The 12675-nt window shown below is 32.3% G+C and overlaps 2 protein-coding genes across 4 annotated transcripts in view; one reads left to right on the top strand and one right to left on the bottom strand.

Moving 5' to 3' along the window:
- LOC123703431 overlaps positions 1–12675 on the top strand; it is a 40824-nt gene that overhangs the window by 23894 nt on the left and 4255 nt on the right. For 2 of the 3 annotated variants that reach the window (XM_045651422.1, XM_045651423.1), the window contains exons 2-5: positions 7218–7321; positions 8538–8626; positions 9166–9296; positions 10342–10458. In XM_045651422.1, the coding sequence (XP_045507378.1) occupies positions 7251–7321; positions 8538–8626; positions 9166–9296; positions 10342–10458 (408 nt within the window). In that variant the 5' untranslated portion in view covers positions 7218–7250. Of the gene's footprint in view, positions 1–7217; positions 7322–8537; positions 8627–9165; positions 9297–10341; positions 10459–12675 lie in introns of those variants that run through there. The other variant, XM_045651424.1, reaches the window with a different exon arrangement.
- On the bottom strand, positions 1845–2503 carry LOC123703383 (uncharacterized protein K02A2.6-like). The gene is made up of 2 exons (XM_045651298.1): positions 2125–2503; positions 1845–1975 (listed from the first exon to the last, which is right to left on the bottom strand). Exons 1-2 carry the CDS (start codon positions 2501–2503, stop codon positions 1845–1847), a joined length of 510 nt encoding a protein of 169 aa, XP_045507254.1.

Here is a 12675-nt window from a genome sequence, read left to right on the forward strand (position 1 = left end):
TTGTGACATGTTTCTAGGGAGTGAATCTAAAAATACAGCCAACATAATTATTACGTTTAGGCTGTATATTTATATATGTAACATAATATGTTGGTACCTAATCTCTTTTTCTTCCCATTCGCTTTCAACGATAATCTAATTAAAGTAGTGAAAATCCAGAAATTAGGTTAGGTTTAAATGAAAATTGGAATAGTTTCAACAAAAACTATTATAATTTGCACATACAACATCATCATGCAAATGCATCGTCATAAAACAGAATATAAAACCTCATACAGAACAATTTAGACAATTAGACAAAGTAGTGAATTGTCTGAAACCTTTATACATGCACAATGAGCGGAGAAATAGGCCGACGTTTCAGATCTTCATATAAAATGCCATGGCCACTACGATGTCGTGATCGTAAAACATTTTATTGTTTTAACTGGAGAAGAGCATTAAAGCACGACTGGGAACCGCCGATGCAGCTGTATCTTTCAGTTGAGAGCTACACTTTGTCGATAAATACGTACTTGAGTATTTCATTAACCTATATATGTATAATATGTTTATAATATAACCCGCCTTTTATGGTAAGACAAAGGTTTTATGCATTGTAGATTAGAGGTTGCCACTTTTTTTATTGAAGTGAAACTTTTTTATCGGGGTTGGAAAAAAAATTTGTGGTAACATTTTTTCGTTACGCGTGACATTTTTCCGTTACGCGCCATCTTTTTCTTATCCCTACCACGCGTGATTCGACGTATTTTTAAGGGTTGCAAATTATTTTTTTAAAAATAATGTCATAAAGAAGTTTCACTTCTTACGTGTGTACACTAGTACACGCACACATTTTTTTTCTATCTTTGAGGGTGATTAGGTGATATTTAGTTTAGACTAAGCTTCACAGTTACTATCTACATTTCTTTCAAATCATTCTGAGTATCGGCAATCTATCAACAGAATAATGAATATTGACGAACGACAATTGAGAACTATTTCAAAGAATTGGCAGTGTTTCTTATTCAGAATATGATATTATATTTTATCAAATACTTACTGGGTTTTCGCCCCAGTCACGCCCGTCTATTCGATTTTTATACGATTTTCGAATTATTAAGAGTCCATGATCAGACAGAGAGGCAATTTTTTTTTAATCGATTGCAATAGTGTAACGTTGGGTGTAACTAACTAACACGGTTTTCTAAAATATATATCAAGAAATATTCTCAAACCAGTTTCATGAAAATTTCAAGTGGGTTCCAGACACGTTTGCGCGTGCATTTAAACATTTAGACAATGAAATGATGTCTTATCTGTACAATAAGTGTGAATAAATGGCAAAGATTAATCTTTATACATATACGGTTTCATTTAAATATACTTTGTCACGGCCGCAGCGGTGGAAGCTGGAAGGTTATAACAAACTGACAACGATAAACAATGAAGTTGCTATGGTTTTCAGTAGAAACTACTATGAAACTAATGTTAATGTTGTTATGTATGTCGGGTTGTATAATAGAAAGCAATTAATCTCAATGTATATTTTATTTCATGTAACAATTGTAAATAGTAATTAACAGAAAAGGATTGTATAGAATGCCGTGTATAAGACCAATGTAAAATCAAAGATGTCTTTCCGAAATATAGTGTTGCCAGATGACGCTGTGTGTACCACAGATTATCAATATCCAATTTATGGTGCCAACACTCTCCCTTGTTATAAATTCAAAGGTTCAATCTGTTTGGAGGTCTTCTCATCCTAGTACTATGACGGATTTCAATTCTGGACGGTGTAGGTTCATGTGTATCTGGAATTGTTTCTGGTACAAGGTTTTCTGGTTGGTAATTTCCTGGACTTTCTACTGGCTGTGTAGATGATCTTCTTCGAGTAGGACTTGTATGTAAACTGTAGGGCTAGGTTGTATGCATTCTTTTTCAGGTGAAGCTGGTGTAGGTGAATTCTCTTGCAGGTACGTTGGTCGGTAAGTATCTGGTGTATTAAAGTTCTCACTCAAACAAGATGTCTTTATTATCTGATCAATATGTCTGTGATGTATCTTTCCATCTACTTCCACCTCGTAATGTAATTTTCCTTTCCTCTCTAATATTCTTCCAAATTTCCATTTGTTACTATCATACATCCTTTTTGTACTCTATCCCCTGGTTTAAACTCTTTGTTTACCTTTAATTCTTCATTGTTGCAATCTCTAACTTCTTGTTTTCTTTTCACTAAATCTATTCTTGTTCTATATATTCTTTTAAACATCATTTCTCCTGGACTCTGCCCTGTAGAGCTATTAGGTGTTTTTCTATACATCATTAAAAATCTTTGTAACTTATCTTGTACAGATCCTTCTTCGTTCATCATTGCTTTAAGTTTATTTTTAACCGTTTGTACATATCTTTCTGCTTGACCATTTGTAGATGGGTGAAATGGTGCTGTAAACTTTGCTTGTATTCCATTTTCCTTTAAAAATCTTAACATTTGAGATAATACTTGCCCCAATTGCTGTTCCATTTTGCGTACTTGTAATGTATTGTATATTATTGTAAAGGAAAAAGGAGGTTGTGAAGCGGGTTATCATCACGGGATGTGGAACCCTTGGAACAAAGGAAAAGGTGTTAGGAGCACATGGGTCGACGTACGCACGATGTTCTTCACTTGATTATTAGTATTGAATTTCCACTTCCTCCGTCCTCGTCGCCAATCTGTTATGTATGTCGGGTTGTATAATAGAAAGCAATTAATCTCAATGTATATTTTATTTCATGTAACAATTGTAAATAGTAATTAACAGAAAAGGATTGTATAGAATGCCGTGTATAAGACCAATGTAAAATCAAAGATGTCTTCCCGAAATATAGTGTTGCCAGATGACGCTGTGTGTACCACAGATTATCAATATCCAATTTATGGTGCCAACAAATGTTATATAGACATACTTTAGACAACATTTTAGTAAGTCATGATTTTTGTTTCTAAAAGAGAGTGAAATAAGGAAGGGAAAGTATGGGGAACAGTTGTCGCATGCAATGAAATATACGCAACGAAAGCCGGAGGTAGACATTTAGTCATTAAAATATAATAGATATAAAATGTATGTAATAAAAGCTAAACAAGGGTACAATCTATTCCCAGTTCGAATGCTAATTTTCAACATAAATGGTCCAATTATGAAACATAAAACTAAAACAGTCTAATGTGCTTAGACATTAATAAAACAGTCACTCAATACAATCCGCTTATGTTACGTCAATACATACAACTATTATTACATAACTTTGCCTGTTTTCAATCCGTGCATGGGCCGTAGGTATCTCATCTCTTATTTCCAGACAGTTTAAGGCGTGAATTGAACTGACTGGCAAATTCATATTATAAACGCAATAACCAGCCATGGTTTCCTATATGAATTTACCAGTCAGTTCACAGCGTAAACTGTCTGGAAATATGCCCTTGTTCCGTTTCTAACGAACCTAATATTCTGAGCTAGAATTACCATAAATGCTCACGCTGATTTTCATTAGGTATTCTTTGTCACGCCTGCCATCTTGAGGCCTCGAAGCAGCCATTGTAAGTGAGATTCTGCAAAAGACGCTGTTTCTTTTAATAGAATGCAAAGCACAATGAATAAGCTAGATATTGTGGTCCAAATTACTTCATGGTGGCATATAAATAGATAGTATTAAAAAAACATGATGGACCTTTTGAAGGGATTAAGCATAATTAATTGTGGATAATTAGGTAACGGCATAGATCGTAGAGTTGCCAATAGAGTTGCCCATAGAAATTCCTGATAACTCGGCTCATGAAGATAGTTAAAATTAAAATTCACAAAGTCTGCTTAGTGAAATGTCGATACGTTTTTAAGATTTATAAAACTGATTTAAATTCTACAGCTCCTTATTTTACACATTATAAAACATACAACATACCTATTAATATAGATATTATACAACACATTTGTTATAAACTGATTTCATCGTACTTCCTAGAAATTTTATTCCTCCTTTATTACAAACTTACATCAAAACCTCCCTTCCCATGCCTTATCAAGGATCCAGGTATCGCAAGATCTAGGGCAAATAAACAATGTGTTATTAATTCAGATCTACAGTTCTAAGAGTGCTAATTAGGTCGGCACTCCGCAGAGGACGGGATTGCGGTCAAACACTCACCTTAGGAAAGACCAATCTAGCGAGTGGGTTAGAAGTTTCTAGAATTACCTTCTTTTAGAGTATTTGCGACTTGCTTATGTACGGAGGAATGCTTGGCAGTAAGGTCAAAATTGGCGTCAGAGTTTTGTAGTTTTGTTAATATGGTTCCTAAATATTTTGGAATTAGATATCTACTACATACTTATATCATTAAAGTTACTCAAGTAATTATTGCTTCGCTATCAATTATTTTCCAACAGAGAAAAGGTGAAATTAGCCTGGATGTCTACCAAACCGACAAATATGCTGAAGGAGTAGTAGAAGTATTTCATTGCATATTATTTCATTGCATATTTATTTCATTGCACCCATAAAGGATGCAATGAAATAAAAAAATGTAATATTACTGACTCTACATGATATGATTTCTACAAATTCATCAAAGTTAATTACATATTAAATACTGGTAACGTCATATAGTCTACGTTTGATGAGCTCCAATTTTGTTTTAAATGAAACTTCGGTAATCCCTTTGCTCACATACTTAACAAATTATTGATATCGCTCAGTTCGCGTATCAAAGACATCGCATACACATAGCTGAGTGGTTGGAGCCATTGTTTATTGGGTTTATTCATGTCTTCACAATAAAATGTATTATTTCGATGGAATAACTACAATTGAAAAATTATAATTAGAAATCAATAATTGGTAACAATTAATAACAATTATTAACAGTTTAATAGGTACTATAAAGAAAGGCATACATAAGTATATACAAAAAAATCTGTCAAAAAACCTACCTACAAAAAATCTGTCATCACAGTTTCAGCAATTTGTTTGTAGTAAGTTATTGGTATTATTCGTATAATATCAATTTATTTGTATTTCATTATCTCTAAAAATAGGCCAGAGAAAGTTTTCGCATTAACAATCTTTTCTGGAAATAAATTAAACCAATATTTGCTCTAGTTTAGGAGTTTTGTATCACGCGATCTCAAATATAGCTGTAAGTAAATCCTAAAAATAAAACTTCAGACACAAACTTTAAAATTAGGTCTAGTCATGCGATATTATTTTGTCATTTTACAAAAATGGGTTTAGGGCCATATTTCTCCTAAATTGTATCGTTTATAAGCTAGTACAATGTTCAATAGGTATATAAAATATGTGTATAAAATATTGTCAATGATTAAAACGACTACTAAAAGCAATTCATTCAACGTCTTCATCTTCATCTTTTCTCCTGGGTTTAGTTTGGAGTTATTTTATGCTCTACATTGACTTTTATAAGCTTTAAATTTAAAAAATTAAAAAAAAATCAAAGATTTAGCTTATTATTGCAAGTCAATTTTATTTAAGTCCGTGTGTCCGTTTTGTGTAATTTATAGATAAAATATCATATTCACAATTCAGAATGCGTATTTCATGTTATGAATCGAATCAGTGTATGATTTGTCTATTAGTATTTCGTGATAGAAGACATAATAGGGAGGATATTACAAAAGTCATTCCGTCTTCTACAACTAAAAGCTTATACAATTATTTCAATGACTTATAACTATAAATATTTTCAACTAGCTGAGCCCTGCGGTTTCACCCGCGTGGCTCAGCTCCTGTTGGTCTTAGCGTGATGATATATATAGCCTATAGCCTTCCTCGATAAAATGAACTATCTAACACCGAAAGAGGCGAAAGAATTTTTCAAATCGGACCAGTAGTTCCCGAGATTAGCACGTTCAAACAAACAAACAATCAAACAAACTCTTCAGCTTTATAATATTAGTATAGATTAGTAACCTATTATTTCGGTATTGATTGTACAGTCGCAAGTAATCGAGTATTTTACTACACGTGATTATTGCAACTCGTGTCATGCTGCACTGTGACGTATGCCGTGAGCAGTGTAACGGAGTAATCCAATCAATTACCATGGATATGGCAGCGGGGAAATGTACAAGCGCCACTATTATAAATAATGGCCATTTTTTCTTGTAGTATTTTATTTGCAGAGAAAAGATCTATCCACATTCTATAGCGTACCATAAGGCGAGATGGTCACGCTGATGATGTCTGATGTTGCCAAAAACCTACGAGTGTCGATAATTTTTATTTAGCAACTAGCGGTCCGCCCCGGCTTCGCCCGTGGTACATATTTACGTTTTCTCATAAGAACCATCCTCGTACTTCAAAAAAGAATTAACGAAATCGGTACAGTTGTTCTCGAGTTATGCGCTTACCAACACATTTTGCGATTCATTTTTATATTATAGATTATAGATTCTGATCCTTTACTTCTACTATACTATTATTTGTATACTAAGATTAGGAACTGTTCTTGGTTTATTCTAAAGACTTATTAGCATAATATCATAGTAAACATTAAAACAAATCTAAATTGCCATCAATGGAGAGTATGTTCCAAGCTTCATAAGAATCGATCATATTAATAAGGGATAATGTGCTATATAAAACTTTAATTACCAAGGGGATTATAAAATTAATACCCGCCTATCCACGTTATATCTCATATCAAAAGGATTATTGGAAACACCTGTGAGGTTGTCCTTGTACAGTGTACAGTTCTTATTAGTTATGTAGAAAGCGCTAGAAAAATGCGAAATCGTTAACCGAAAAATATTTTATAAGCAATTGTTATATCATATATGTAGGTATTATATACATTTTTATATAGAGCTGCCTCTCTGGGGGCATAATAAGTTGATATAATAGTGATGTTGATGAAAGCCAATTAAATGATAGTGTTGGTACAATAATTACGAGCCTACTTTAGCACTAACAAGAACAGCAGAATTGAGTGGACAATCAGTTGGTTTCACATATATGGAAAAATTAATTATTTACAATGTGTACCTTGTTATTAAATACGTACAACATACATGACTAATAAAGTAAAGAAAACTTTTCATTTTCCAAACTTAACTATTACTTCACTTAAAAATATTTCAAATTGATCTACACAAAAAAATCCCTAAAGAAGTTCTTCACTATTTAAAATACACATAAATCGCTAGTCACATTCTCTTATTTCATGTAGACCTCCATTTCAACAGGTATTAGTCGACGCATGGCGAGAAAACAGCAGCATGTCGGGCATGACGGGAGCGAGCATGCTGCGCACGCGCAGAAAAGATGTCAACGTCAAGCCAAACCGCAAGTAAGAACTTATTAGATAGTAGTATACTGAACAGCATTGTGTATTGTGTATGTATTTATTTATTGCTTTTTATTAGTAGATACATATTTTTAGGTATTTATTTATTAATATATCACATGATGGAGAAATGGGATTTGCCAAGTGATTTTTCTTGTTATATGGATACACTTTATAGGTATTTTAATGTGGATTAAAGATAATTTATTACATTATCCTATGTGTAATACATTTTCAAAAAGATCGATCAATATGTTGATATAGGTACATAACTAAGTTAAAAATAAAAACTGTAAAGTTAAAAATAAAAACTACTTTGCTACCAAGGTCTAAAAACTCTTCTAGGAAATATTGGAGATAAACTTTTTAATCATAATTCAAAAATGACACACACAAATTGCACGTGATAACGAGTAAGATTTAAAAAAATAAAGCATAGGTATTTAACATTGGAAATATTTAAAATTCCTATACCTACTAAGTTTCTAGACTAGCCTTGTCAAACAAGATTAATCTCAGTCTAATATTCTTCAGAAGTCTGAAAACAGGGGATTTCTCAAACGAGCCACTTGAATCTCAAAGCTGAAGGTCAGAATTATTTCATTTGTGCCTGAATACAACTAGACGAGTGTCTATTGTTCTTTTGTCAAGAGACGAGATAAGTGTGTAAAATAATGACAAAGAATAAAGAATACTTATTTTCAGATGTATCAAAACTCTCTGCTGTTCAGTTACTCTATATTTTAATACTATCATAGACTTTATATACGTATTATTTAATATCATAGATTTTATATATTTTTATTCGTATAGTATTTCGCTTAAAATTGCTTTATTTAGTGCATGTTTTAAGTATTTACGTATTTATTAGATTGTCTATGTATTTTATTACTTTTTATATAATATTATGTACCTTGAATTTATGCTATCTATTACTCTATGTACTTTTATAATATATTATTATAGATTGTTAGTTTTATGTCTTATTTCCAAATTATTTTACTTTGTAGTTAAATTGTGAAATCAAGTATCTATCTAAATATATATATTTTTTATGTAATGTCTCTTTCGATGCCAAATTACGCTTAAACTAAAAAAAGTTTGATTCTTACACTATCTTCCTTTGACTTGACTCTACATGTGAAACTTTAAATAGGTATATATTACCAAATTATTGAAAGTTTATTTATTTTGTTTATAATAAATGATATATTTTCAGATTGGACCGCAAGTCCTCGCGGGGCATGCTATACGAAAACGAAGAATTACGCTTGCGTACAATCAATATCAATGCAGAAATTGAGAGAGGTAATTCTTTTTCCAAACTAGCGAAATAATACTCATTAGCGTATGAAAAGTAATGTCTAACTTGTTTCTGACTCTACCAAATATCTCTAATTCTCTACCTATACTTATCGACGTGCGACGACGACTCTATCAAATTTCATCAAAATTTAAAAAATTACAACTACTATGATAAAATAAAACTGCCAATTGCCATCCTTAGTGAGTTTTATATCTATTAAAGTAATAGGGATATACCTTTTTTTATTTTTTTTTTTAAGTGGGGAAATCTTGCATAGATACCCACGGCTTCCGGGGATAGGGCCGTGGGTTATGTCGGATTCCTACCGACCAAAACCCCACTGTATTCCGTCAAGCCGCATCAACGACGGGGCCACGGGTATAAGTAGATTTCGTCCGTGACCCCATCAGCAGCTGCCCGTCTCCAGGCCAACACAAATAGGGATATACCTGCTTTACTATATACAAATAATTATCGTAGATATTATCAGAAAGTAATCAAATTTATTATGTAGAAATTATTAACATAAATTTAAATCCAGGGCAATCAGACATAAAGAAGCTAAAACGAGAGAATGAACAGTTGAAGCGAGAGATTTCCGCCCTCCGCTACGAATATGAACGCCTCGACCGTATGCTGCGCGAGCGCCGCTCTTCACCAGAACATTCGGACGTACGTAATATCACTTATTGTTTGTTTCTATTGATTAAATAGAGTATTTGATTGATATCTTGGCACAATAGTATTATATATAGGTTTCAAGGATCGAATTGGGTTCAAATAAAATGAAGAAAACTCTTGGTATCAACTAACAAGGTGCATCATTTAAAAAATTGACTCTATGAAATTTTGCCAATTCGCCGAATTTTTTTTTAAGCTGAATATTTCGCATGATACTTGATAGAAATATCTTTATTTAAGGTTTTATTGAAATAAAGCTTGTTTTATAAAAAAAAGGTTTAAATCAATACAGCTTTTTGTAAATACAAAGCCTAAAGCTTTTTACAAGCTTTATTTCATTGTAACTTTTTTGCAAGTGAATTTTTGATATATTTTAAATACAGAGATTCAACAACCCTGACTTCCAAATTAGACTATCTTAGACTAACGAATATTACCGGAAACTAATTTGATTCATCGGCTGAATGGAAGTCTCCATAGTTGTTAAGCGTATGTGCTATGATAGCCAATTATGGTGAGCATAAACATGAGCCAATATAGACACGAATATGTGTCTTACCTTCAATAGAATTTGTTTTTATCATTCAGATAGGCTACTACGTATAAATCTATAAAAACAATAAAAATAGAATCACATTTACAATAAAAAATTGCAGTACTATGATGTTGGAAATATATAAAATTAACGCGCTATTCGATTTGTGATGATGTAGGTATCGAGGTTTCCTATAGACATTAGTCTCTATAGAGTGGGTTAGTTGTGGTAAAAATATTATTGCGATAGATTAAGTTAATAATAACGACCCTTATTATTAGTAGGTTAATCCTTACCATTAGTAGGTTACCAACATATAGCTCCTTTTGGCTACGATTGATCTGTGTTTTTTTTTTCGTATTATAAAGTTTTTGTAAAGTAAGTCATGCACCCAAATTTGAGGCAAAGCATGCTCCCAAAGCTTCTCAGCTTTAAGCAACGCAACCCTATCACAATATTGAGTCATTTATCCAATAAATAAAGCACTATATCGTTTGGCAGGACAGCGCGTCGATGTGCAGCGCATGCCCCGAGTGCACGAGCGTGGACGGCTCTGCACGTGCTGTCGCCTTTCATGACCTTACCGTCGTGCCGGAGGAGGGGGAGCAGGAGAATAAGGTAATTAAGGGAACGCGTTTATAAATATAATAGAAGGTTTTAAATATATAAACCTTGAATTTACCTACTACATAATGAAGAAAATTATATATTTCGGCACTAATTATAATTGGTTTATTTGGACTATTCTTTTCGGAAGAAGCACAGTGGCTGATAGATAAAAAATGTGTGCGTGTACTAGTGTACACATGTAAGAAGTGAAACTTCTTTGACCATATTTTATAAAAAAATTTACTAGGGGAAACTTGCCTAATTCGTACCACTTAAGGAGAACCTCAAAAATTTTGGAAATGAACAATAATACACAGTTATTTATATTAAGTAATTATAATTTCACTAATGTTCTATTAGTATTTCAACAAAAAATAACATATATCTTATAAACTTCTGAGAAATAAACAATTTACAAAAACTTAAAAAAAGTACGATTTAAGACCATTCATCTTAAATCGTACTAGTATATTCTTAAATCGTACTTTGAGATCCTATCATTGGTTTACAGTCTTAAAAATCACAATCTTAATAATCTTCTCCTCTTTTTCTTAATTTTAATGTACCTAGATTAATTCTTATTAATACAGCGGATGGTCTTTGCCAAATCCTGACAGTCATCGCAGTAATAACATTTTGTTTTTTTAGTTGTCCCTGCACATAGCTCATGTAGGTAATTGTGAAGTATGGGTAGGTACCCATACTTCACAATTACCGCATTTAATCATGTTTTCTTTAACGTCTTCTTGACATATTTTGCAATACCATCTGTCATTTTCATCTTGTTCTTGTTTCTTTTTCTTGTTTCCTTTTTGAGGTGTTTTCGTTCGTTCGTACAGGTACGTTTTAAGAAGTTGCTGCGAGTACGAAATAGGCACAAGTATCAAAAGAATTTCAAATTTGCCGCAAAAAAAACTGTCAACGAACAAGCCGGCTTTACTATGTGAAATATATTCGCAAATATACGCATAAATATAAAATAAACAGTTAAACAACTTATGAACGGTATACTTGGAAGACAGTTCTTGTGAAGTGTGCGAAAAAATTACTCAAAAAGTAAGAAAAAACTTAATTGATAAATATTTTAGTCGGGAGCAACGTAACAGGTATTTATTTGTCACATGGCAATATGGCCGACTATTATTGACATTTTATGCCACCAGAGGCGCTGGTAACTATTACCCAAGCCGAGATATAGACGAGGTACGATTTAAGCGCAGGTACGAATTATGCAAGTTTACCCTACATATATGCAAATACGTCGAATCACGCGTGGTAGGGATAAGAAAAAGATGGCGCGTAACGGAAAAATGTCACGCGTAACGAAAAAATGTTACAATGTTTTTCCAACCCTGATAAAGAAGTTTCACTTCAAAAAATGGCACTTGTCGGTGGTCGTTGTACAATTGAATACTTATTAACACTTGCTCAAGGATAAAAAAGTTATGAGTTAGAGCTTTTTAATATCGGCTTTGACATCAATGATCTAAACTCTACATTGCAGAGCAATGGTAATTTTGGAGTTAAATTTTAAATATCATATAATAAAAATAAAATATTCAAATTGTAAGTATTTAATAAAAGTAAATGTTTTATTGATTTCTATGACACTATCTATGATTTCTATGAATTTCATAGACTGTAATTCAATTTACCAGCTCTGTGAAGCTCTATTTATAAAATTTATACAGATTTTCTAGTATAAAACGTCCAAAGCCTAAAACAAATTCGGAGTAGACGGGTAACTGACCTGTCTATAGCCTAGATAGCCTGAAAGCATTTAGAATAATTGTATGTTATATTTAGAATTCTTTATATGAGTTCAATTTTTGGCAGATATAAGCGCAGGTAAGGAAACAACTTCAAAGAAAACTGATATTTTTATAATACACAACCGCAATTTTTTACATAAATAATATTAATACGCTCACTATCTTATCTTCTAGCCGTCAAAATCGGTGAAAATTAAAAAGAAAAAATCAAAGGTATATTTTAATTAATATAGAGCATGTTTTTGATCATTTGTAGAACTGTTTTTGATATTAATAGATGGTGGAAAACATTTTTATAGGTCCATATTAATTTTTGTAGCATTAAACGCGAGATTTGAATACAATCAATTGACAATTATTCTCTGGTAAATAAAAAAGTAACTGTATAAATGATCGATATATCAAAGAGATGCCTACCTTTTTTACCATTTCTATTTTTCATTAAAAGTCCATC

The sequence above is a fragment of the Colias croceus genome, chromosome 26 (assembly GCF_905220415.1).
Source record: "Colias croceus chromosome 26, ilColCroc2.1".
Taxonomy (NCBI): domain Eukaryota; kingdom Metazoa; phylum Arthropoda; class Insecta; order Lepidoptera; family Pieridae; genus Colias; species Colias croceus.